This window comes from Polyodon spathula, chromosome 6 (genome assembly GCF_017654505.1).
Source record: "Polyodon spathula isolate WHYD16114869_AA chromosome 6, ASM1765450v1, whole genome shotgun sequence".
In the NCBI taxonomy this organism is placed as follows: domain Eukaryota; kingdom Metazoa; phylum Chordata; class Actinopteri; order Acipenseriformes; family Polyodontidae; genus Polyodon; species Polyodon spathula.
In genome coordinates, this window is record NC_054539.1 from 16,352,194 (window position 1) to 16,379,979 (window position 27,786).

Here is a 27,786-nt window from a genome sequence, read left to right on the forward strand (position 1 = left end):
ATGGTTTTGCCATTCTAGTTTTGTATTGGCAAACTAATTGGAAGAACCTTGGTAACTTCCCCACCCTTTCAAGGGGTATTTGTTAAACCTCATATCGTCGGTCCTTGGTGTTTCTCAAACATCCTGCACATTGGTAGTTAAATTTTATCTGAAATATATGGTTCAGTTTAAGTGTATTTCATTATAAGATGTGTGACCCGTTCTGTAAACTGTTTAGCAAGCCTAAAATGACAGATTTCTGCCTGAATCATAGTTAAAGGAAGTAGAAGTGCAGAACCTCACTGAGGTATTGCATTGGCACGCTCTGACACTTTGATTGGATTCATTGGAACACCATATAACCTTGTTTTTTTTTTTTTTTTTTTTTTTTAATCTATCTGTATTTCTCCCTGTATGCTTTGTTGTAGCTATTTGCTAGATGCAAATGATTTCAATCTGAAGGAACTTTGGATTTACAAACTGAATGGAGAAATGAAAATGGGGAAGAAGGAAGTCATGGCAAGTGGAAAATGTAAAAGATTAGGTCATAGTTATGCAGAAATAGATTTAAGAAACCTATTTCTTCTCCTCTTTAAAAATAAATCAATCCAGTAATGCCAAATTAAGGTAGTTGATGGTACCCTTCTCTAGTTGTTAAATTACAGTATGGTACTCTGTAAAAAGTACTAACATTTGTCTTTGGTGTAACTAAGCACAGCAAGCTATTGCAATTGTGTTCAAGTAACCTGCAGTGGATTCCTTTTTGAAAATAACTTTTCCAACACTGCCTCTATATATAGTATAGAGTATAGTCTCTTCTGCAGATGTTTGCTAATAATCTGTATTGATTGTTTTGTCATAGCCTAGGTTAAGTCTAAACTGACATGAGTTGTCATTCAAAATTTCTTTGAATTTGCCATGGGATTGTGAACTGTAGTCCATTTATTTTAATATTTTGGATTTCCATTTTAATAAAGATGCTTAGACAGTTTGCCATATATTCACTGTTGTTGTGTTGCACATTTTCAGTTTTGCATATAAAAGCATTTACTGCTTGTCAATATAAAACAAGTTCAGTGGTTACAGCAGTTATACTCAACTTTAGAACCAAGTATGTTTATATATAGCGTCGTCTAACAAACTATTTCTGGATAATGTTTGCACAAGCTATACTTGGGATGTGAAACAATTTCCAATCTATTAATAAAATGAACCTTTAATGAAGATTTCAATCAAACTTTACTGTAATTTACTGTAGTAGGACCACAGTCTGTTCACATAATACATGTACCTTAAATACACAAATGCAAATGGGTTTGTAACTTCATTATATCTAGTCAATTAAATATGATTTAGAGGTTAAATGAAAACAATTATTTGATATGCTGCCATTATTGCTGAATATTTCTTAGAAAAGTCAGTTAATGGCTAGTAAAATTAAAGGATTCAATAAAGTTTTGTATTTAAAAATGTTTTTAGGCTGGGCCTACAGGTTTAAAGCATGTTCAACAAATTTGGATTTCTTGTTTGCAATCCTTGAGACTTTATAATAGTAATTCAGTGGTTCTTGCCTGTTAAACTCAGAATTGTGTAACGGATGTTACAATATTAAGATGTATTTTGTATGCACTTCAGTTTGATCAATTTGTAGTTTTACTACGAGCTTAATCGGACACACCTGAGCTTGTTACCTGTACACTGAGGCCAATCAAGCCCATATTAAAACCTGCAATGGGTGAAATGGGTTTATGCCTCCTTTTTTTTTTTTTTAAATCTGTATTTGTTGCTTGCATGAATTGGTAATGGTACTGGTTTAATTAATTAATGGTAATCTAATGGAAGAAGTAACTGCTTTTTTCACGGCATTGGGTGGCTGTGCCAGCAAAGAATTAAATTTCACTTCTTAGGCAGACTTCACTGGGGATTAAATACTCACTGAAAGTCACTGGAGATGTGACCTTTATGTTTCAGTGCTTCTAGTCTGACACAGCGTTTAAGTACATTGAGATCCTTTTTTTTTTTTTTTTTTTTTTGCTTATCCTGTGTGATAGTTTTATCTGGCTAGCCATTTGGTACACATAGCAAACAAGAATATATTTTACATCTAATGCCATTATCCAGGTTAAATGTATGCAGTAGAACCTGACACATTTACATGATGAATCTTAGTATTGAAACGTCATGTTCAGTAATTGGAACACCTGTGTGATTTTAGCAGATGTGTCTATCTTTAGAGATGCTGCCAGTCAGGGTTAGCTCTTGTCGGGACGCAGCAGCTTGCAGTAATTGAAGAGTAAATACTGTGCATGCTAAATTTTACATCCAGATGTTTGATTTTATAATGGTGTCTGAAATCTTACTGTATGACTGTTTCCATAGATACAGGGTAAACTCTGGTCTGATCCTAGAAGTATGTCTGTGTTTCTGCATTGTTGAGTTTCCAGCTGACGGTAATATGCTTTGTTCTGGTCTCGGAAAGCATTTCCCTTTGCCTTATTCTATTTTTCAATGCTGTAAGAAATTTGAAGTAACAAACTAGAACTACTGTTTTTTTTAAAAAAAAATTTAAATGGGGGGGGGGGGGGGGGGGGGAATCAGTTTGTATGTCAGCATTGTAACTGATTTCTATATTCCGATTTAAATTAGGATCACATTTTATATAGTTTAAGCATGTAACAATACTATCAATGTGCATTCTGTTTGTACCATTCTCTAAGGCTATGCTACAGATTATTATGGATCATTTGAGTTTAAGAAATCAAATCCTACTAATTTGCATAGCACGTCATAAAATGGATTAGGCTAGTCTTCAAAAAGTTTGTTTCTGGTAATGGAATTTAAAAAAGAGGTAGGGTTTTTTTTTTTTTTTCCTCCAATACAAGGTTACATATGCATACATTTTGAAATCAGTTCTGCTTTGTGTTTAGACTGATCTAAATGACACTGTATATATACTATTATAATACTCTGGGTATGCAGCTCTCAATATACTTCACTGTTTTAACACTAAATAATTATAGAAAGACTACCCTTAGCAAACTATAATGAAATGCTTTATTTACAGCGACTTTCTTTTTTCAAGCAGGGCTATTGTTGGGCGACACTATAAACCGTGATGATTGCTGGAGGCCTTTAACAACGGTAGAGTGATGGAGTATAAACTGGGCTGTACCAGACAGTAAAGTCCTCTTCAGGTTTTGTTGCTTAATTTAGGTCCGACTTATTTTTCGCTTGTTTTTTACTGTTAGATTTGTAGCAATAACTCTTAACTATAAAGGCTACAGGTACATGCAATACATGAAATGTGCATGCACTAGGATTTCATAAACAAAAGTGAAATAGTCTGAACTCGCCCTGTTCAATACAAAATATAGAATGTGGTATAAAACCACATAAAATACTTTTTTTAGAAAAAAAAACACACACACAATTTATTGTTTGTAAAAGATATTTTAGCATGGCGAGCTCAAATCTGACAGTGCATAATGAAACTTCAACATGTACGGAACATGGCATTTTTTTTTTAACAAATTGGATAAAAAATAAAGGAATTATGGCCATATGTACAAAAGGGACCAAAAGCAACCAAAAACTAAATAGTAATAATTGAACATTTGCAAAAGAAGACAAAGAAAAACAAAAACATTCAAATTGTTCGTCCCAGGCACCCTGTTCATGTGGCACAAGATGGGAATGTTGGCTTGAATAGCCAGCAAGGTGGCTACCAGGTCAACATAACCCTAAACAAGATTGTATGTGAAAATGTTTGTTTATTGCACCAAGGTAGGTCTGTCTTCAGTGCAGCGCAACATTCTAAAACATTTGGGGTTTCCAGATTTCTGACAGAAAATAGTGACCTTGTTCTGCAAAACAAGTGCAACCCATGTTAGAGTATGGGCATTTATGCAAATTGCAACCCGCGACTCAAAAAACAAGCTCAAACCCGCTTATAATAAGCGGACTTGGCAACTGCTCACATTCAAGGCTGTCTTCTAATATGGTCATTTTACAAGAAATACACAAGTAGGACCTTGTTTTAAAGTTCTGAATCTCATCTTTCCAATGACACGCAGGCCTGTCTCACAGTGCCTGAGTAAAATGAGTTAAAGGGCCAGGTTGCCGGTGGGATATTTAACATTGGGTGGACCCTAAAAGGTAAGTGAAGGACCCCAAAAAGCTTTAATCAGTCCATACGTCAGAAAATGGTTGGGAGTTCCATGCTGCCTCAGCAGAGAGGGACTGTATGGTAAAGGAATACTGCAGCTACCAGTCTCCATGCTAATCGAGGAGTTTAAGTGCGACTGGGAATGGCATTAGTAGAGTCACACGACAAATGTTTAAGGGAGACAGCACCTGTGTTGAAAACTGGAAGAAAGTGGGCAGCAAAAAAAGCAGTGGAAGATGCAAAGGCTGCCCTTCTAATTGGTGATATCATGGGGCAAGTTCAGCATGGATGAGGGGGTATTGGTCTCGGTTCAGCTCCTCCTACATGGCACAAGACAACCCCAGCTCAACAGAGTAAGCTGATAGTCAGAGGTGCAAAAGCAGGAGGAGAGGATGAAGTGCGTAAAGGCTGTTTCCCTGGTCAAGCAGGGAGAATGGATGAGTTGAGAGAGTGTGGAAGAATGCAAGGTTGGCTGGCAAGACCTATGGACAATGGAACAGAGCAGGATTGGTTTCCTCATCAGGTTAAAATATGATGTTCTCCCATCACCACAGAACCTGAACCTCTGGGTAGGAGAGGATAGACTGGGTTGAGTTGAGTGGGGGACGGAGGGGGAGCATTACACTTAAGCCATCGGCACCAGGCAGAAGGATATCTACATCATCAGATGGAAGGAAACGCAAATGGATGGAGATGCAGATGGATCACATTAGTTTACTGTAAAGCTACGTCTTAGTTGGTGCTTATCTTGGCGAGAGCCAAATTCAAATCATTGCATGAAGTTTTAACATCTACTCTCATGTAATGGAAATCAATCCTTCAAACCATATTTATAAATGTACCTCTTTCTGTTTGATGAAATAAAATCTCTGCTCTAGTACACAACCTCTGTCTTTCAAATCCTGTGGATTAAAGCTGGCTGCTTCCTTAATGTCATGTGTTCCATCTGTTGAATTGAGTTTAGCAAATAAAGTAAAAAAATAAAATTGTTTGAATCAGTAGCAATATACTAACCACAACAACATTAGCAACCAGTGCACTGTTTGGATGTCAAGTTATAGAAATCAAACAACTATATGCCAACTCATTTATTTTCAGCAACTTTATTCCAGCACATAATAGGCATTGCACTCTTCTCAAACTTTATGAATGCATTGAGTAACAACATGATCAGCATTAACATGTGTAGGCTACTTGAATTTTTTAATACTAAAACTTTTTTTTCTTTCGCCAATACTAAACGGTTGCTTAAATACACAAACCTGTACTGTAATCCTACCTAAAATGTAAAAATATATATATATTCTTACATGTGTTAAATTTTTTTTTTTTTTTTTTTTTTTAATTGGTAGGTAAAAACAAACGGATCAGATATGAGGTCCAAACTGGGGGGAAAAGTTATAAGATTAAGTTCTTATGTAGGCTTTTGGAAATACCCACAATGTGACATCATCCCTCACGGTTTAGACATGATACAGTACACAATAGTGGTAAGTTTTAATATTTCTACAACCGACACATCGAAAACAGCCACCATTTCTTCACATTCAGCCTCAACGATGCATGCGCAAAATTTTGGCTCAAGATTTTCATGCATTTTTTTTTCTACCCCACACGCCGTTTGAGAAACACATTTTTTAAGACTAGCCTTACTGACCATTGACTACTGTGACAGGTTAAGCTAAAGAGATGGCATAGCTTTTCTGTAATGGAGCACACTTCTATCAGGAGAGATTTCAATATTTAAACATTGAGAACTTAGTTCTCTGTAATAAAGAAGACTGGTTTCAACTGTGGTTGTTTGTTGTGTAATAATGTCAGATGCTGTAGAGAAATACAGTATTTGTGTCAACCAGCAGTAATTGGGTTGAACTACTATACTCTTTCGGATTGTGGGCTTGCTGGTGTTGAATTCTACAGGCGTGCAGGGTCATGTCTCATAAGGATAATGCATCACTTTTCTTGCCTGCTTCTAGTCAAGTGTTATAGTCTACCGGACAAATCTCATTTGTATTTTTAGTTTTGGAAGGTTGGGAGCAAAATTACTGACAAGCATCTGTATTTTGTCCCACAGACTAACAATGTTTCACGATGTGTGTTTTGTGGTTTGTTTTTTTTGTTCACTGCTGAACACTTATAGCTTTGTGGTAGTGACCTTCTGGTGGTTGAGTGAATTGCTGTATGATAGAATGTCAAGACTTGAAGTAACAATAGCACTGCTGCAGAAGGAACTTTGAGCTACTCTTAGCAAAGTACTTTTGAGCATGCTCACTTGAACTGTACAGTACATGGATTTTAATTTGGTGTTCGCATTTAAATTGAGTCAACCTCTGTGGATTACCGAGTGCCCCAACATAGTTTAAAGTATCATCTGTTGGAGGTGATGCATTAAGTTTAAGGCAAATTTGCAAAGCTCTATATAAATTGGTTCATAAATGTGCATTCACTTTAGGAGTTCAGCTGGAATATGCCATTCATAAAATCTTATTGCAATTTAAACATTTACCTTAATGTATGTGCCTTGTATTGGTTTTTCTTTTGCCCTATTTGCAGTATTTTAGAGGGTGTGCAAATCCACCTATCATATTTCTGCATGATATTTGCATTGCAATTTAGTTAAATGTTTCATGGTTGTTTTTTTTGTTTTGTTTTTTTTTTTTAAATACTTACAGCCGGAGAACTGGCCAATACAACATTCACAGTCATGCTAGAAATGCTGTGGGGAAGCCACCTAACAGCTCGAGCTCCCAGGATTCCCCTGATGAGCTGTCAATGGATGATTACTGGACTGAGCTACAGCACATCCAGATGAGCAGAGGCAGTGACCAGGAACTGCCTGAAGAAGTGCTCATGAAAGTGCCTGATGGTATGTTCAGATGACTGTTCTTAGGCTAGTATTGCATATTGCTGGGACAAATATCCGAATGTTTGAATTAATATTTCTTGACATGTTTTCAGATACAAAAAACAGATGTTTTTTATTCACTACAAATGACAGAGTGATTTACAGTCTCGCCAGAATTTGCGCAACAGTTTCAAAAAATGGCTAATGAACAAGAGCTCTGTGTGATATGTGAGATTTCAAGAGACAAAAAAAATAAATGCAGGTTCAACACAACAGCTCAAGCCGATGTTTTAAAAGTTTTACACAGCAAAAAGTAAACAAAACGGATTATGCGCACGCAAGCATAGTGATCTCTATGGAAAGCGTTGTGCTGCTTTAGAGCGAGCCACAATCTCATGGGACAGAAAAGGCAAGAACATCATTCTGAAATGCTTCGCTTAAACAGTGCCCAATTTTTTTATAGACTGTATATATTATATATACAGTGCCAATCAAAAGTTTGAGTACACCTGCTTGAAACCAGTTTTCATTATCTATGCTTTTAACTGTATAAACTTGTCTGTAAACACTAAATATTTCATTATACTTATATAAGCTGATAATCATAGGTGAATTGCATTCAAAAATTAAATTTTTAAATGAAAATGTAAATCTTGTCAATTTCAATGAAATGGTCACCCAAAGCAAGGGGATTTGTCTGAAGCCCAAGTCAGTTAAAAGTCTGAAATGTGTATAACATGGTGTTAGAACACTGGCCTAAGTATAAAAGTGTCTTTGTTAGATGTTCTGAGTTAACTAGCATGTTACCTAATTAATTAACCTTTTGTTACCAATTATTAACAGGTGAGGGTCCATGATTACTATAAATATAGGTAGCATAGGCACAAGTTTGTCATTCCTGAATGTAAGGGAGCAGAAAATGGCAAAATACGCTCGGTTAAGCAAAGAAAGTCTGTAATTCATTTAAGAAATGAAGGTCAATCTTTATGACAAATCGCAAGAACTTTGCAAGTGTCTGTAACTGCTGTGGCCAAGACCATCAAACGATTTGAATAAACTGGCACTCATGAGGACCGAACAAGGTCAGGCAGGCCAAGGGTGACCTCAGAATCTGAGAACAAGTTAATTCGAGTCACAACCGGCGATTAACTGCCCCTGAAATAAAAGCTCAGCTAAATGCTACTAGAAGTACAGATGTTTCAACATCAACTGTTTAGAGGAGATTGCGTGAAGCTGGCCTAACTGGAAGAATTGCTGCAAAGAAATTGTTAAGAGTACAGAATAAGAGGAAGATACTTGCCTGGGCCAAAAAACACAGAAACTGGATGTTTGAGGAGTGGAAGTCGGTCTTATGGACCAATGAGTCAAAATTTGAAATATTTGGGTCCAACCGCTGAGTATTTGTAAGACGCAGAGGGGGTGAGCGCATGAGTTCTGCATGTGTGGTTCCCACTGTCAAGCGTGGAGGAGGCAGTGTCATGGCCTGGGGTTGCTTTGCTAGTGACAGAGTTGGTGATCTTTACCAAGTCCATGGTAAGCTCAACCAGCATCGCTGTCATAGCATACTTCAGAGACATGCCATTCCACCCGGATTACATTTAGTTGGGCAGTCCTTCATTCTTCAGCAAGATAATGACCTGAAACACACCTCAAAGTTGTGCAAGAACTATCTGGCGAAGAAGGGAAATGAAGGACAACTCAATCTAATGACCTGGCCTGCCCAGTCTCTACACCTCAATCCCATTGAACTTCTATGGGATGAACTGGACAAAAGTCAAAGCAAAGCTACCCACAAGTGCCCTACATCTCTGGGAATTGCTGCAGAAGAACTGGGAAAACATGGCGGGTGATTTCCTGCTGAAACTTGTTAACCGAATGCCTCGTGTTTGTGAGGCTGTTATTAAGGCAAAGGGTGGCTATTTTGAGGAATCCAAGATTTAGAGACAATTTTCTTGAACATTGCTTTGATACTCCTTGTGTTTCGTATATTGTAACATGTGTTTTCATTTTCAAGTATTTACAGAAACGTATACGACGTAAAACATTGTCAATTATAAAAAAAACCTAGTTTCCAGAAAGTGTACTCAAACTTTTGACTGGTACTGTATTTTGTTGGCTTGTCCACCTGATATATATATTTTTGTATTTTGCATTACCCTTTTTCTCCTGGTCGCTTAATTCCTCTGCAAGGCCGGACGAATACCATAGTTTGCTTAAGCCTTGTTGCGGATCGAGTCCACCTAACCATACTGCTCTTGTACTCTGTTGGCGATGGCAATTTTAAAGAAGATTATGGACCCATCTATTGTGCCAGAATGGCAGAGGCTTCAGGTGTCTTCCATGACAACTGTAATTCCCAGATCTCAATCCAGTCGAGCATGTTTGGCATGAACTTGAACAATGCATTCAACATCACAGTCCTCTTCAGACATCTGTGCATCAGATGTGTAAAACAATGAGTACATGGACTAATGTTCCCAGAGACTGCTTCCAGCACCTTGTCCAGTGTATACCATGGTGGTTCAACCATGAGTAGGTACATCCCCCTAATAGTGTCCAGGCAGTGTATATAATAATATAGTGGTGCAGTTTACTTTCATATTCGGTTAAAGTTCAAGGTAATGTGCAAATGTGGTGCCTTCACCTGAGTAAGATAATTCTAATGTATAGAATAGTAAATGACCTACAGAAAAATGGATAAATGACATTACATAATAAGTAAGAATATTGTTTAAACATGCCTTAAATGCTTTTCTATATTCTACCTTCATACATAACCTAACCTGTTAATGTTAATTATTATATTCTTGTGTGAAGCGGCGTTCCCTATTTTCTGTAATATACTTTACTGACACTGATGTACTGCTTCTGTCTTGCATGTGGCACAGAAGGGGAGTTGGAAGAGGAGTGGTTGAAGGAAGCAGGTCTATCGGACCTCATTGGTGATCAAGCAGGAGATCTTCAGGAAAGTATTGTCTTGCTGTCCACACTAACCCGCACACAAGCGGCAGCTGTGCAAAAGAGGGTTGAGACAGTTACTCAGACTCTGAGGAAAAAGAACAAGCAGCACCAAATACCAGACGTCAGGGACATCTTTGGTTTGCCAAGTGCACAAAGTGGAAAGGTACAGTAGCAGCGAGGTGCTCATTTACTGTAGTAACCAGAACAATCGAAACTACCCACTTTTTGTATCCAGGTCTGGCTGCAAAAAGATTACTCTCAAAGTTTTGAATAATGTATTCAATAATTCAGATATGATTTGCACGTTCCTACAGTAAGTGATGCAAAAACCTGTTTCCATTCAAATCGGAACAAACCAAGTTAAGTAGCATATTAAGCCCAGGCGTGTACAAACTTTGTATATGCTTTTACAGTCCAATTCCAAGAGGGGCCAGTATTGAGCTTTTAGCTTATTAAATAAGGTTATGAAAAATTTAGGACAGTCCATGTTTAAGATACAAGCTAATTGTAATCATTTACTAAATAACATCCTCCTTGCCAAGATGATACATTAACATTGTTTGGTTGCTTGATTTTTTTTTGTTTTATTTAAGATCGCTAGTGCTAACAGAACACAGCCTGCTGGGACAAGTGAGAATGGAAAACAAGATGCTCAATCCGATGGTATGTAGGATGGCTGAATTAGTGGTTGATTTATAACTGATACAGTGACTTAGAATAAACCTTTGACAAGTAGTACAGTTTGACAACTGTACATCATTGGAAACTGCACTAAATGCTTCACTGTATTTGCTTGCTTTCTTTTGTAAATATAAATAGTTTTTGAATTTACAAAGGTGACAATCTGGTGGTTAATCTTGGCAAAGGATTTTACTTGAATTGTTTTCAGGGCATTACTTGTGTAATCTGCATGTATGTCTTTAGCTGTTACAAACTGGAACAGTGTGTGCGGGAAAAGGTTTCTTTCTCATGCAAAGCACTGAGCTAAACTTTATTAATTTAATCCTTTTTTTTTTTATAACTCCTCTGGAGCTTTGAACTTTACAGTCGTTTTGCTATTTCTCACCAGGAGAAATTGCTATTCCAATTGTATTGCTTCAAGTTATAATCACTCCAAATGTTGTGTAAAAGGAATGGTATAGCTGCATATGTAACCATTTAGTTTCCATTATGAATGATTACTAAGGGTGCAGTTTTGTAACAGAGGTCCTGGAAATTGTGAAATTGAATAAATTCTGTGAAATAATATCACAGCGCTTTACAGAGGTAGGCTGTGAACTGCATTATATGCAGAGTCACTTGCAATAAAGTGTTGATTTAATGTCTCATCCGCAGGATGGAGCACAAAGAGGTTAAGTGACAGTTAAGTAAAAACACATTTGATTAGCGGCTTCCTTTTATTTCCTTTAATAAATGCAATATGTCAGGCACTGAAAATACAAATATGCAAGAATCTAAGTTATGTAGCTATGTAGGTCAGTGAAAGATAGCTTAGCAAGCATGTAAATGGTTGACGGCTAAAATACCAAAAAATTGTGTAAGAGGTGCTTTCTGTAAAGACAGAAGAACAAATGCATTGGAGAACGGAAGTTTACTGACTTACAGAAGCTTTCTTTACAACATGCTGTTTGAGTCATTGGAAAACTAAATCTTGGTTCATACGCCAGGTGCGTACAGCTATAAAAGCTGTGCAGCTTCACTATTTGCTGTACAAAGGACGCATTGTGTCACAGCCCTTTTGACTGTGCAAAGTGGTTGCAACTGTTCATATTTTAAATACAGACTGCATTTGCGAAATTGAGTGTTTTCATTTAAGTAGATGTGCCGAGTTGTACCTCTTATACAAGAGGGTTAAAACTAATCAGAAGTGATGTGATTAGTACATCCGTCCTCTCAACCAGCAGAGAACCCGAAAGGGTTTGATTTGTTAAGGCTGTATGCCTTTCCAAAAAAAGACACGTCGCAAGATTGTAGATAACGTAATTCTGACTTTTCGCACAGGATCGGAGACTATCGACTACGACCAGAAATTGTCGGAGTCTGAAGTATATACTGTAAGCTTTGTATATATTTAAACTTGTCAGTAGTCTTCATATTATTGGTTTTGGTGTACTGTTTAAAAGCTCATGTATGTTGGTGTAGCTAAAACTACATTATTTGGTGTCTTGTGTTTTTTTTGCCACACCTCACCCATGAAATATACTAAAAATTACTGTGCCAAAATCATAGCCTTTTAATGATTGTAAACATATGTATGAGTTTTTCTTTTACATAAAGTACTCATCTGTTTCTAGGAGTGTAGGTATCACATGTTTGGTTTTAAAATGTGTTTTATTACAGAGTGGCAGTGTTACATTTAAGAATAGTGCAGTGCTGTAAATAACACTTGGAAGTCGCACTGTTTTTATATGATGGGAAGGCAGACGAGGAAGCTCAGAATAATGGCTGTGAAGTTTATTATACCAATTGTGTTTTCAAAAAGTTAATATTTTCTTCTACAAGCCTCTTCCCTATACACTTTTAATACTTGGTTCATAAGCACGTACATTGCCATATGTACATGCAGAAACAATCCCACTAGTTCTTTAAAAAGCTGTTTATTCAAATGTGAATGGAAAATCAAACCACAAGTTGTCCATCGCTACCTGGTTGTGTGTTTTTTAAATAAAGTAAAATTCCCCTCCTGAAATGTCACAAACATGACAGACAAAGCAGGTATACATTATGTAGGATTGTGTTTAAAATAATACATCCAAGCACCACTCATTTTCAGGAAAGCCACTTCCTGAGTTTGCATTGTGCGTAGGCAGGGACCAGGGCAGAGTAGTGCAGTGTGAAGCGGAGACATTTCTAAGTTTTGACGTTTCAGTTTTCTATTCTGCTGATTATTTGTTGCTCACTGCTTCTGATTTATGTTAGTACTGGGATGAACTGTATTTATTCTTACTTCATCTATAAAGATAATTTTACAACATTATTAATATCTGCAGGGAGTAGTATCAAGCACTGTTATTGGCCAGTATTGTATCTTTGGGTAAACAATGGCTTAAACAAATAAAACATACACTTTTTTTTTTTTAATTACTTTCTTCGCAGGACAAGCAATAAGCACGTGTGGGAATGACAAAAGCAGCTTGGATATGGCATTATCAGAAACTGATATCAATTTAGATATTTCTTTCTCGGAGCAGGCAGCCAGCCTCAAAGAGCAGTCAAAGAGCAACGAGCCTCAAGGTGACGAGGATGATTCACTGTTAACTGTAAGTGGCACAACATCCCAGCAGACTAAGATTGATAGAGTATTCCATTGCTTTATATTAAAACGAGTCTCAACAGTACAATGAGTGAGTCACAGCCCTTGCATCAAATGTTTTATTACCAAAAAATGAGCAGTCTGAGTTGTTCAGTATACAAAATACAGTATAAACATTTTTACCAGTACTCTATCACTTCACACTTTCAATAAAAACGTAAGCAGTTTGTAAACAGTAGTAACATCTGTCCATTTTGAAATAAGTAAATACTCTGCTTTATTTTAAGCAGTTCTCATAGTTGCCACAAACAGTAGACCTGTATAATAGGGTCAGTATTGACATCTGCTGGTAAAGTGAGGTTGATGCAGCTGTGCTTTCACTGCACATTCATTGTTCCCCCATGTTGGTTGGTTTAACTGGTGTTTATTACAGAATTTCAAAATACCACAAGACAAGACTGGTACAACAAAGATTGGAGACCTGGCCTCACAGGACATGAAGAAGGTCCGCTCTCTAGCACTGATTGAATTGACTGCACTCTATGACATGTTTGGAATTGACTTCAAATCTCACAAAGCTGTGAAAATTAAAATCAAAGGTGAACCATGTATATATTTTTATAATAAAAGCAAGGATTCCAAGACTGTTCTTGAAATTCAAAAAGCAGTTAAAGCATGCAAACTTTATTTATTTATTTTAAATACAATGCTGCTATATAAGTTATATTTTTGTCATGTTAAGGACAGTTCAATTTAACAACAATTGCACATTTGCCTTTTAAAAAATAAAATTAAAATAATTACTTCATTTACAACTTTTGAATATTAAGCTTTGTACACTGGCCTTGAAAAATGATAAGAGATAATCTGTGTAAAATGTGACCCTCGTAGTCTGCAGTGTATGCACAATTACTTTATGGGATTAGTTAATGTGTCATGTGAAATCTTGATGATCATACACCATTGTTTCTATGACAAACAAGCAACAGAAACCTTCACTTCTGGGAAAGACACAGCTGTGTCCACTCAAAGCACCAAGAGCCACAGTATGTGGCCCTTCCCGTTTTTAAGGCATTTTTTTTCCAGTTAGTCTGTCATTTTATCAAAACAAACTGTCTGCATAAAGCTTCGTGAATGTGATCAAATATTGCTATTTCAGTACAGTATATTGCATCTTACAATGCATTGACTTTGCTTTCTGTAGAATCTGGCCTGTTCGGTGTTCCACTTACAGTTTTACTTGAGCAGGATCAGAAGAAAGTGCCAGGTACCAGGGTGCCACTTATATTGCAAAAAGTAAGTGTGGCTTGTGTTTGAAAGGGGTCATATGTTATATATTTATTTCACCCACCCCTCGTTTATTGCCCCTCATTACACTGCAGGTTCGGATATATCGCGGTCCTGGAGTTGGCGCTGCATTTTTACAGCCTAACTGCGCATGTCTCTGAATATTATTCACCACATTAGATCATCGATCATTTGGTGGTTGAATTTGCTGTACAGGGCTCAAACGTCCTCAGAACAACCATGTGAACAAGAAAAACAAGCAGAAAAAAGTAACCAATTTACTTTCCCCAGTTTCACTGCCTGACTACTGTAAGAAAAGTAAGTCATGATTTTAAATAACCTTTTTGCTTGTGTAATTCTGTTTAGTAATACTGGTGCATTATGTAATGTACAGATTATTTTTTACTGTTTTGCCATGTAGCATCCAGTGATTGCAGTTTCTTATACTGTATCTGTAAACAAAGTGCATTTTTTCATTTTTTTCTATGCGTTTCTCAGTGTATCTCTGCCCTCGTTATAACATAGATTTATATTGGACCCTGACGCCCCCTATAAGACGAGGGAGTGGTTGTACAGTATTTACTTGTTAGCCTATTTGTTTTTCTATGGGTCTCTCACTATATCGCAGCCCTCGATTATATAGTAGATTTATGTTGGACCCCGACACCCACTGCATAGAGTGTGTGTTGTATATAGACATATGTACAGCATAACGTCACTAATGTTTATAGACTTTAAATGGACTGTACAATTAAGTGTGTTCATCATAGTGCTTTACAGTCTCTTAATGAAACGTCTTTGTTTCCTTCTGTCAGCCATTTTTAGAACGTTCATGTTCCTGACGCCAGGCTCCTGCCGGTTTTATGTAGGTTCACGATGCATGTGCTCAGTTAACAGTATAAAAAGTTTCACCGCTATACAGTAAAGCATGAATATGCACACATTATTACACTTAATGGGTCAATGAAATGCAACTCTGGTAATGGTTTTAGAATTTGGAGTGTATTACATTTAGGTGGGGATGTACACTTAAACTGTACAAACTCAAATGGGGTAGTGTAGCTGGATTTCTTCACCCTATCAATTAGAAACATAATCATGGATATACATACCAGGAGAGGAGCCATTATTCGTACTTGTACGCATTTCTGGCCCTCGGGAAGTGATCAGAGATTTACATACAGATGTATTTTTTTTTTTTTACCATTTTGAAGTCCTGAAGTGTATTTTTGTTCAACTGCAAATGGTGAGAGTAAACCTTGGTGCCCTGAAAAAAATAAAATGAATGATTAATAAGCTTTGTACTTGTACTATTACTGTAGTGTACACATTGCATATTTTAATTTTTTTTTATTTTTTTTATATATACTTGTTAATCAGCACACCCCAATTAATAACTGCTATATTATGTCTGGGTGAGGTTTTATTTTTGTTAGTCCCAGTCTCCTCTTAACTGGGATGTTAATTAGATATTCTGTAATGTTCAGTGTATCTGACTTATTTAGTGATTTTTTTTTTTTTTTTTTTTTTTTAAATCTTACTGTGGTTTGACCTTCAGCTGATTTCTCATATAGAAGAGGAGGGGCTGGATACAGAAGGCCTTCTGCGAATACCAGGATCTGCAACAAGAGTCAAGGTATTTTTAGCAGTTTTTGCTTCACGAAATAGGACCCATTGATTGTTCAAAAGCTATTTCCTTTGCGGAAGATAACGTATGTCTGAGAAAACAAGAGCCCACAGCGTTGCTTTCAACTTAATAATTCGCTGGGATGGCCTAAAAGTTTTGTACAAAGCAAATGTATATGAGAAGAATGCATTAGTTAATATTGATATGATGTTTCATATCCATACCAAGTTGCACTTTAAGTGTGGATTAAACCAGTAGCATTATTTGTAAACAAAAAAAGGAAAACATTTTACTGGCATTCAGGATTATTTTTTATACAGCAATATAAGGAATGAATATCATGGTGCATACAAACAATACTGTGCTTTTGTATCAATCATGGTTCCTAGAGTCTTTGCCAAGAATTGGAAGCTAATTTCTACGAGAGGACGTTTGCCTGGGACAGTGTAAAGCAGCACGATGCTGCAAGTTTATTGAAATTCTTCATCAGGGAACTGCCACACCCATTGCTAACCGTGGAATACCTCAACGCTTTCATTACAGTGCAAAGTAGGGCAACTTATGTATTTTACTAGCATTTATATATTTAACTATGCAGTGCTCTGTACAATGTTAAAAAAAAAAAAGTTTTTTATTTACCTTTGCTGTACAAAACAAACATAATCAAATAATGAACTACCTCAAATTGATTGACTTGCTTGTAAAATATGCATTTTCTCAACAGAACTGCCTACAAGAAAGCATCAACTCCAGGCCCTGAATCTTCTGGTGCTTTTTCTCCCAGAGCCAAACCAGGACACCCTAAAGGTACTACAGAGGTCAGGGCTGAATCCTAACTCCCCTTAGGATTCAAGATGCACCTGGTTGCCATATGGGCTGTTTGCACATAGTGACGTCGGTGCATATCCAGTTATACTTTTACAGGGGCTTTTACTGTCGTTCGTTTTCTGGATTGTTCAGTCTGTGTTTCTTTTCCCAATGGAATAGTATTTACATGATTCATTGTGAATGGTACAGTGAGTGTGGGGTGTGTTTTTTTTACTTCAGGTTCAACTCCAATTTGATCAGATCACTGCAATGACCCACTATGTAGCCTGAGTTATCATAAACCAGTACTTGTAAACTAAAAAAAGTCAGTTCAGGGCTTCAGTGTAATTTTAATGTTCTTTGTTTCAATAAAGTTATAGATTAAAACATCACAGAATGCATCAGAGCAGTGTTATCAATTGCTTTATGCAATGCAGTTATTTCAGTGCAGACTGTGTAATTCACATATGTGCAGGAATCAATTTAAATCTATTTCCAGGCCTGGATTTAATATTTGCATACAGGCATGTTTCATAATAAATACAAAACGAAGCATTTTCTTTTGTGATTTCTTCTTGAATTGCTAACCGGAATTCAGTAATCACACAATATAGCTTGAATAAATTGGCTCAGTCCAACAGACACGTTTGTATAAACTAAAACATTTAGCATGCTATTCTGCAATTAAGTCAGTCCTTATCTGCCATATTCGGTGATGCCATGAACTCTTGCTGATGGACTCCAATTGTAGAAAGAGAATATGAGCTGAAATCCTCAGTCTGAACACAGAAACATTCTATTAAAGGAAAAAGTACAGACCAGTACAAGCTGATTGCAGGCTTCATTGCAAAGGTTTATACCAGTCTCAATGACGACATGTTCATAAATCGTTTTATAAATCTAGCCTTAGTACAGATGTTGCTTTCGTTTGTAGTCATTGCGACTAAGTTAAAGCTGCCTTAACTTAAACTACAGTTATGATACAGTATTTTAATTACAACAACCACATTTATGTTCTGATTTCACACGAATAATATAAAACCAGGAGAGCGTTATAACACTGCTTCTAAGTTGTACTGCCTAACCTCACAGTTTTAAACATGCTTGTAAAGTCTGCGTTAGACTTCATGAGACATTACTATGAAAATGAATCGCCTTCGTAGTCACAGAGGTAGCTCTCAAAATACATTTTAAAACCTTTTTTTTTTCCCAGCTTGCTTGCTATGTGATTTTTGCCATCTTGTGGAAATCCTGCCATTTTAATGAAGGCAGCGTGTATAAACGAGCCATTGTAAAATCCTGATCAAACTGTCATGTAGACAAGAACCGGAACTAGATTTGCCGGTATATGGAAATGCAGATGTAAGACGTGCAAAGAGCCCATTGCTGTCATGTTTTGGGGGTATTGAGGCAGTAAGAGTCTTTTTTGTTTTTTTCAGTGTGATTAAGTGTTGTCTATTCAAAATTATGTATTTTGCTGTATCAGTGATATAGACCATACGTCTTGATTATGAAGAGCCAGTACACAGCTGTATTCTATGATTCTGATACAGATCAGTGCTACATATTTTACTTTGTTTACAAACCATTCAATCTGACATGCCAATCCCAAAACTCCCATTTTCTAGTTTTAAAGCTTGTTTCAAAGGATTTCCAAACCAAAAATAGAGTTAAAATTTGGTCATTCAAAACTGAAAATCTAATGTTTTAATATTTTAAATTCATGAAATAACTGCAGAGGAAATGCCATTTGCTAGCGAGCAAGTCCAGTTTAGAAATAATCATAAATGTTTTTCTCTTTTACATTCTAGACCCTGCTGGAATTTCTCCAGAGAGTAATAGACAGTAAGGAGAAGAATAAAATGACATTGAACAACATTGCTGTTATAATGGCACCCAACCTGTTTAGGTTCAAAGGGTTTCGTTCCAAGAGTGGAGAACAGGAGTTTGCAATGACTACTGGGACAGCAAACATCATGCGTTGGCTGATAAAATATCAGAACCTTCTCTGGTTGGTAAGTAGTAGGAGCATTCTGTAAAAGTGTATTTCAAATCTGCTTCCCTTCGAGCCAGGCCTATTTGATATTCCAACTGCTTTCAAAAGTGAGTGGTACATTTTATGTAGCTGGGGCATGCAGGAAGATTATTCTGTCTAATTTAGTAATCGCATTTAAAATAAACATTAGTTGTGTTCAGATTTGCGCCTTTGCGGGTGTGAACTCCCTCTTCGGAGGACAGGGAGTGGGTATTTCAGATCTCCTACAATCCCGCTGTTCAAATAGGACATTTTCTAGTGTTGAGACCATAGACATCGGAAGTGGTATCACTATTGAGAAAACTTGTAGAAATAGTTCTTTAGTACCAGGCTGTGCTTGAGGTCAACCCTAATGCATTGCACAGCAATGCTGTCTCACTTGATTGGCTTGAATTTAATAGTAATGGATAAAGTGAGTCCAACCTTTTTATATAAAGCAGTTTTGAACATTGCAGTTCAGCAGACGCAATTTGCAAATATTGTTACAGTTACCGATATGTGATTTGTAGAAGGATATAATTAGGAATTCTCTTAAAAATAATAAGAAAAAAACTATAACAGTAATCACATTTCAACTTCTGTCTATTTGCATTTGTTTTATTTACATGTTTACATTTGAATTGATTAAAAAGGAATTGGGATTAGAAGTAGAATTGGAATTAAATGTAATTGACCCCAACTCTGACAAGTAAAACAGAAAAAAATTCAAGTGAAAAATAAGACATTCAAAACAAAAATGGTGAGGGTAATGGTAAATATTACTAGTACAATCCTATATTTACATATGTAAGAATAGAAGTTTTATTATATTGGGGGGAATGCTGGTAAATTATGTGGACACTATAAAAAACACCAATAAACTGCTTGACAGGAAATATCATCCATGTATTGTCTTCTCTGTGCTGACCATCCAACATTATATCTATAATTTCTCCATACTGTAGAATAATGTCCCCTGAAATCTGAAGCAACAATGTAGAAGAAACTTAATTTAATTCTATGGCTTCATACTGTAATGCCTCTAATTCTGAACTTGGATTTGAAATAATGATTTCATGGCTACAAGTCTTCTGTTTGGTTCTGCCACCTAAAGCATTAACATTGCAGTACATTGTTTAGTAACCAAGCTGCAATATGTATGAAGCCTTTATGTATCTCTGTATTTTAGATACCCAAATTTCTATTGAATCAAGTAAGAAAGCAAAACACTGAAAACCAGAAGAAAATGTCCAGAGATAAGGCTATGAAGAAGTTGCTGAAGAAGATGGCTTATGACCGGGAAAAGCATGAGAAACCATACAGGAGCACAACCAAAGTGAGTCAATGCAGTTCCATATACCTGGTAACATCTAACACGTGCTGTACAGTACTGTGTGTAGTAATACCAATACAAAAATAGTACATGTCTCTTATGGCTATTCAGGTAAAGTATACATTTTGTTATTGGAATACAGAGAACATGTCATGCAAAAAGGAAATGTCTATCTCCAAAAGGATTTAAAAGCATTCTCAAACTAAGTTTGGCCCAAATTAGAAAGGTTTACAACAGCAACTCCAAAAACATTTGGAAAAGCATCTGATTTTTTTTTTGTGAAATTTGAGGAAGGACACTACTTGCTTAAATACAATCATATACTAGAAGTACCAATTATTCAGTATGATAATTGCATTATTGGGCAGATTGCCTTGCTTTAAACTGGTGACAAAGCTGTGCAGAAATTATTACAATAGTATTACAAACACAGTTAAATGTGTACAATAAATAGTGCCGTGAAAAAGTATTTGCCCCGTCTGATTTTTCTGCATTTGTGCATATTTCTGACACTGAATGTTATCTGATCTTCAACCAAAATCTAATATTAGATAAAAGGGACACTGTGAACAAATAACACAATTGATATTTAATTTATCTATTAAAGAAAGTTATGCAGCACCCAATGCCCCCGTGTGAAAATATAATCTCGTTCATGTTCTTAGTGAGCAGTGGTTTCTGCCTTGCCACTCTGCCATGAATCCTATTTTTGCCCACTGTCTTTCTGATGGTGGAGTCATGAACACTGACCTTAGCCAAGGTGAGAGAGGCCTGCAGATCTCTGAATGTTGTTCTAAGGTTCTTTGTGACTTCCTGAACGATTTTACGCCTTGCTTTTGGAGAGATTTTGGCAGGACAGCCACTCCTGGGAAGATTCACTACTGTGCCAAACTTTCTCCATTTGGACAATATGGCTCTGACTGTGGTTTGGTGGAGGGGGGGGGGGCAATAACTTCACACTTGAAGATTGCATGTTTGATTACCTTGCACACCAAACAAATGAAAGAAGCACCAAACTTTGGTGTCATATTTTTATTTTTTTTTCTACTACTACAACCCACAAAAAGATCTGACCAAATTCAATGTGCAAAAATGCAGAAATTCAGACAGGGGGCAAATACTTTTTCACAGCACTAATTTCAAGAACACACAAACGTGATATAAATAAAATGGACGAAACTCAAGTGACAAAAATAGTGCCTCCTTCTCGCTGGATAAAAACAATCTAAAGGAAACCCGCCAGATCCCCAGATCACGGAAACAAAAAGCACTTTCCTCAGTTTGTCTGAGCTACAGTTCACCACAGCAATAACAAGCTTTGTTGCAGCAGCCACCTCCGTGTTACCTGCTCCACACATTTAAATGAGGCTTGATTTGTCAGGCTAATAACTAATTAATAAAAATGTCAAGGTAGCGAGTATGCTTAGCTGGCTACTTACCTTTCGGCCAGAAGCATCTTTTCAGCGGTGTAGAAAGAAATGCAGATCGGTACACTTTCCTTTTAATACTCTTTTTTTTTTTTTTACACAGCTGAAGGGTTTTCCTGTATGTATGTGTTAGTGCTGGGACAAATATCTGAGTATTCAAATGAATATTTTTTGACAATCAGATGTTGGTATTGCTAGAAATTACAAAAATACTTTCTTGTACTTAGAAACTTGGAATGCTCCCATAAGCAAAATATAAAAGAGGATAAATCAGTCAGTCAGTTGGGTTCACCAACACTGGTTAGCACTATGCAGAACATTTCTTGCTTGTCATTCTCAAATTCAAAATAAGCATATTATCTGATGCTTATAGTTGACAATCTCAGAACCTTCAGTAGCTTTAATGTTACGTGTTTTTAAAAATGAGCTTCACTCTAAACGTAGGCATCGCTGGTACAGTACTGTGTATTGATCTGTTTTGTTTTCTTTCTGTGTTTTGTAGACTGATGCTCTTCAGGGAGTCATATGGGTGCAGGCACCACAGTTCTTCAAGGTTTCCATGGCGATACAGTTGACTGAGGATTTAAAAGCTAGTGATGTACTGGCCAGACTTCTCGGCCAAATCAGGTTGGAATTGCTTTTAAAGAGGCCTTACTCTTTATTTAAAGAAAGTATGCCTTAAACCATAATTATATTTGTTATCAACACTATTTTGTTGGAGTCTATATTGCCATAGTAGTAACCATTATATGCTCTCTGCCACATGAAAAGGAAGACCAGTCCAGATGTTTTTAAACATGTACTAGTTGTGTTACTTATATCTTTTTATTGGAGGAATTGTGATGGTTTTTAATATGATGGTATGTATTCTGACAGTGTCTATAACACTGTTATGGTGTCATCACATGAACATATTCTCCTGTTCTACATGATCTGAATGTCTCTAATAAAAGGTACAGTTTATTCTACAATCCCCCTTGCTTCAAGTGTTTGTGAAAATTACTATTTGTAAATTTGGCTGAAGGGTATTCCATGAGTAACCATCTTTACCACAAATTATTGAGAGTATCAGGAATCTGTGGATAGCTGTCAGAAGCTGTTCTTCTGTCTGCTGTTTATGCAGAAATAACACTTACATGCAGTAGATGTAGGTTGTGTGATCTATTTTTTCATAACACTGATGGCTTTAATTATTATGGGGGTATTCTATTTTTTTTCATGATGCTAAAAGTGAATGATTTCACCAGTGGCACAAGTCAGATCACTTTATGTAAGATTTTACAGTAAACCATTTACTATGTCCTCTAAAGCCATACCACCATAATTTGAGAAATTTTAAAAATAAAGCAGGATGCTTTAAAATACTAAAATTACAAATGGTCTGGTTTTCAAAACCTTTTAGTCCAATTAAAGTAAATGTACTTATTTTATTCTAAGGAGAAAAGCACCTGCTAGTCACAAATAAAAATGAACACGGAAGGCTCAAAGGTTATTTTACATTTTTGGGGAAAAAAAAAAAAAAAAAAAAAAAAAATTGCTCTTTGGAGTAAAATACTTTGAAAATCGGCACCAAAGTGTAATAAACCCAAAATTTATATATTTAATATTCCATTTATATATTTTATTTAATGCAGTACTGTTGCCATCAAGAGAGAAGACATGTGCCTGTATGAAATAGGAGGCAATATTGGTAAGTCTGCTATTTTGTAATTTTATTTTCTAGTGGAATCTATTGTCAAGTGCTGAGATTCAAGAACCAAATGACTACGTACAATATTTAAAAATATGTAGGTTATATTTTAGTTAACGTGGGTATATTGAGTGTTGCAATTGGTTACTTTGTTTATTAAAATGTTGACTCTTTTTAAATACAGTAATTTTATAATGAGGAGCTGTGCCAAATACTCCAACATTGTTTTTATGGATGGAAACAAAACTCCCATTGCATAGCAGTTTGAGCCATTCCAGGTTAATTAGAATAATAGAGGAGAAACCCAGTTAAAGACAATAGAGAATGGGGGTTGTGCAAAATACTTTTTTTTATTATTTTTTTTTTTTCTATCGCTGGATTTAGGAATGATTTAGCCAGGACGACTCCTCTAGCATTCCAACTGTAAACTGCACAGAAGCATTTGTTTCCACTTATGAAACTTTCATCCCTTTTGAATATGTTGTTCTATTAAAATGTTAATTATAAAGGTTCGTTATAGTACATCCGTTACATTATTAATTGGTAAAGCCCCATGAAATTTGTTTTATTTTTCACAATTTTGTTTATCGACAAAAAGTTTTATTTTTATTACAGATACACATTAATAGAATAACTCCTAATAGATGTATATAAATAAAAACAAAGTATACAGTGGGTCTCAAAAGTATTCACACCTCCCCCCCCCACCTTGAACTTTTCCACATTTTATTGTGTTACAGCATGGAATCAAAATGGATTTAATTGAGTTTTTGCCACTGATCAACACAAAAAAAGTCAAAGTGAAATAAAATCTACAAATTGTTCTAAATTCATTACAAATATAAACAGAAAATAATTGATTTTTTGTTTCTTCGAATGGTGTACTGAATCATGCTATTTGTGTACAATTTGCCTTAATGAAACTACACTGAAACTTCACAATTCAGCAGAAGCTTGTGTCTCGTTAGGAGGGCTGTCCAAATTGTGTGGGTAAAACACTGATCTGAACTAGGAGTTCCATCTGGTTATCTCTGGCTGAGTAGTTTTAACTTTATGAAGCGCAGATAAGCAGACTTCCTTGAGAATAAAAACTATCTTAACATTTGCCACCACTGAATTTACCTCCTTTTTAAAAACTTGAAGAGCACTGAAACACTTAATCATGTAAGGTGCCAACCACTCACTATGGTAAACACGTCCAAATTCTGCACGTGGTACAGTAGCTCTTCCATGTCTCCATGAATGCCTGTGAATATATCCTTGCATTAGCAGTTTCAAGAAAGACCTGGAGTCAGATGTTTGTTTACATCCGTAGCATCCAGCGTCTTAAACACAACTGCAAAGACGCACCTTGTAGCCCTGTCTGTCATCACAAATCGCATCTAAGTGCTTGCCTGTGATAGCAGACAGCACCTCATCCTTTGCTTTCTGTCCAACTCTTGGTAGATATTCCCACCTGAAGCAGTCAGCACTTGGAAGATCACCAGCTCCTAAAATATGATGAAAAGAAAGCATTTTTTTTCTTTTTTTATATTTGTTATAAATGTAGTTGTTGCCAATAGTTTTTACCCTGGTTTTCTCCACAATTTGGAATGCGCAATTGTGGTGTTGGGGTTTTTTTTTTTTTTTTTTTTAAATCCAAGTTTGCCACAGCCCCTCGGCGAAATGGAAACGGAGGCTGAAATGAGCGTCCTCTGAAACGTATAACTACCAATCCGTCATTTTCGCACTTCGGATCCAGACCCGCAGGCGCCCTATCAGCTACAGGGATTGCTAGTGCACGGTGAACCATGGACTTCCCTGCTGACCAAATCCCTCCCTACCCAGGCAGCGCTCGGCCAATTGTGCACCGCCCCCTAGGAACCCCCGGTCACAGTTGGCAATGACATAGCCTGGATTCGAACCTGCGATTTCCAGACTATAGTGCGCATGCTGCACTCCATATTTTTTTACTGGGTGCTCCACTCGAGAGTCCCCTAATGTTTGAAAATAATTTACATTATTTTTAATTAGTCAAATTTATTACAAAAAAATACCGTAACATTAACTCTCCCTGAATGTAATGTTTCAAATACTCATTAACTGAAGGATGTCAAGCTTCTCCAATGGGATGTTCAACTGTATCCTCAATGCATGTAGGCTTGTCTGTTTTGGCTTTCATGGCTCGTTGCATGGAGTGTTTCACCGATTGTAGCTTGGATGGTTCTTTTGCTTGTACCAGGGGCTGCTTGACTTTTTTTTTTTTTTTTCTTTTTCAAAGTGACCAACTGAGCAACGGTATCTTTCCACTCCCTTTCCAGTTGGCAGTTGCAAAATCTGCATATCATTATTTTGTCACAATCAGCTGCATACATCCCCTCATGCTCAAATTCTTTGCAGCTTTGTTTAATTGTCGTGTGGTTTTAGAAACAAACATCTCTTCTCTTCCATCACAATTAATTCCCAAACAACTCGCTCCAAATTTATACATCTCTGCAAGTGCTAGTCAGAGTTTCCGTTTCCCTTCAGACCGTGCCCATGGTAACGGCTGAGCCTTGACAACTACGATTGTATTGAAGTATTTATTTAAAGTATTTTTTTGTATAAACCTCCCAATTTTAAAAAATGTCTTTTTTATATGTGTATTTCATTTTATGTTTTTTTCGTATTTGCAAAAAAACACAGGGCTTTATTGATTGGTAAGCATCACAATTAATGGGGGGGGGGCGGGGGAAATCGCTGGACTAGAAAATGATGCTACAGCCAAAGCCAGTCTGGTGGTCCTAATAGAATTTTTTTTTTCCCCCCTCTCTGCTATCAGGAGAGCGCTGCCTGGATGATGAAACCTACATGAAGGATCTGTACCAGTTGAATCCCAATGCAGAGTGGGTCATAAAGTCTCAGTCACGCTAAGGCAATGGCTGCAACTCTGAAAACATCTGTTCTGATGTACAAAATAGAAGAAAAGACACGACTTAATCAAGCAGACAAGCAGTAGATTGAAAACCATGTATTTGAAAGGCCAGAGGTCAAATAACTGGTAGTAGATAAAAAATGAACCAACAGTAATGCCAAATCCAGATTACTGTATAATGTACGACAATGCAAATTGTGCCCAGTTTTTTCCTGTTGAGAATGAATGTCTATGAAGATGCTGAAAGTTGTGTGTGTACAGTCTGTCTGTGTTTAAGGATAGGAGTCATTCTCAATTACATTAGTCAAGTGGGGCTTTAAACTGCCCATAGTCCTATTCTATCACTTGTGCTGCAAGCTGCACCCATGTTTCTTTTTTTTAAGACTGTAAATTAAGACTGTCAATGACAGGTAACTCCTGCGATTTAATGCATACATTTTTTAGTCGATTTTTTTTTTTTTTAATGCACGTTAATCATACTCTGTCTTTTTCCTCATTAGCATGCCTTAATTCATTTCCTGTGGCACTATTTTAGTTCCTGCCAGGATTCAATTGAGAGTAGTTATCATTTGAATATAAAACGAGTCGCGTTATATAGCAAAGCACTCAAACTGAAGGAAGTTTTATTTTTAACTTACTGATGGTTCATTGGAAAGAAAGAGGGTTACTTGTATCTACTCTCAAAGTGAGTTCCAGTATCACAGAAGTGCATCTAGTCTGCTGTACCACCTGCATGCTGCCAAACATGCTTTCACTTCTCAAAATACACTCTAGCAGTTTTTCGGCTACAGACAGCCAGAACGCATGAAACCCGTCAGTTTCGACAGAGTACTTTTAGAAATTCACGCATCAAGCTCAGTCCGATAATATAACCAGTGCTGCTGGTTAGCTACCGACTGCAGCCCCGTTAACATTGTAGCTTTGTTTAATTTCAATAACCACGTTTATTTTAAACTATATTTACAATTCTGGAGGATATAACTGGTTCAGCGAATGTTTTCTTTTATTTAGGCCATTTTAAGTTATTAATAAAAGAGAATTAAAGTATTATTATTGTTTGTACGGCAATGAAAAACATCAGTTTAAGTACAGTAAAGGACACTGATCATTGTAAATACGATAAGGTGAGTAATAAACTGATTCCATTGTGAATTAGCAGTTGCTTCAAAAAAATTTAACAACAATCCTGGATTGGAAATAAATATAAAACTGAATAATAAGTTTTAGGAATAAAACTAACTTAAATGAAATGGATGCAGCAATTGTATCAGTGAAATAGCCAATTAAAACCAAAATTAATCAAGATACATTTTTTAAAATTGCTTGACTGCCCTAATGTACATCGTGTGTGTTATATAAATGTGTGTGTGTAATATTATACACACTTGATGTACAAATATCTTGATTTTTATGTTTATGCAATATGAAAACATGGTATATTCTTGACATAAAGGGAAAGAAAAACAAGATTCAGATTCCCAATGTGACACATTTTTTTTTTTTTT

General features: G+C 36.4%; 1 protein-coding gene across 1 annotated transcript in view; it reads left to right on the forward strand.

The window, feature by feature from the left end:
- The window catches only part of LOC121316921 (rho GTPase-activating protein 18-like), a 31,302-nt gene extending 4,398 nt beyond the window's left edge, over positions 1–26,904 (forward strand). The window contains exons 2-15 of the mRNA XM_041252295.1: positions 6,817–7,010; positions 9,878–10,113; positions 10,544–10,613; positions 13,047–13,210; positions 13,637–13,802; positions 14,408–14,499; positions 16,049–16,126; positions 16,507–16,666; positions 16,842–16,924; positions 18,736–18,939; positions 20,128–20,274; positions 22,201–22,325; positions 23,333–23,388; positions 26,189–26,904. Coding sequence (XP_041108229.1) covers positions 6,817–7,010; positions 9,878–10,113; positions 10,544–10,613; positions 13,047–13,210; positions 13,637–13,802; positions 14,408–14,499; positions 16,049–16,126; positions 16,507–16,666; positions 16,842–16,924; positions 18,736–18,939; positions 20,128–20,274; positions 22,201–22,325; positions 23,333–23,388; positions 26,189–26,280 — 1,867 coding nt within the window. The 3' untranslated portion in view covers positions 26,281–26,904. The remainder of the gene's footprint in view (positions 1–6,816; positions 7,011–9,877; positions 10,114–10,543; positions 10,614–13,046; positions 13,211–13,636; positions 13,803–14,407; positions 14,500–16,048; positions 16,127–16,506; positions 16,667–16,841; positions 16,925–18,735; positions 18,940–20,127; positions 20,275–22,200; positions 22,326–23,332; positions 23,389–26,188) is intronic.
- Positions 26,905–27,786: the final 882 nt, after the last annotated feature.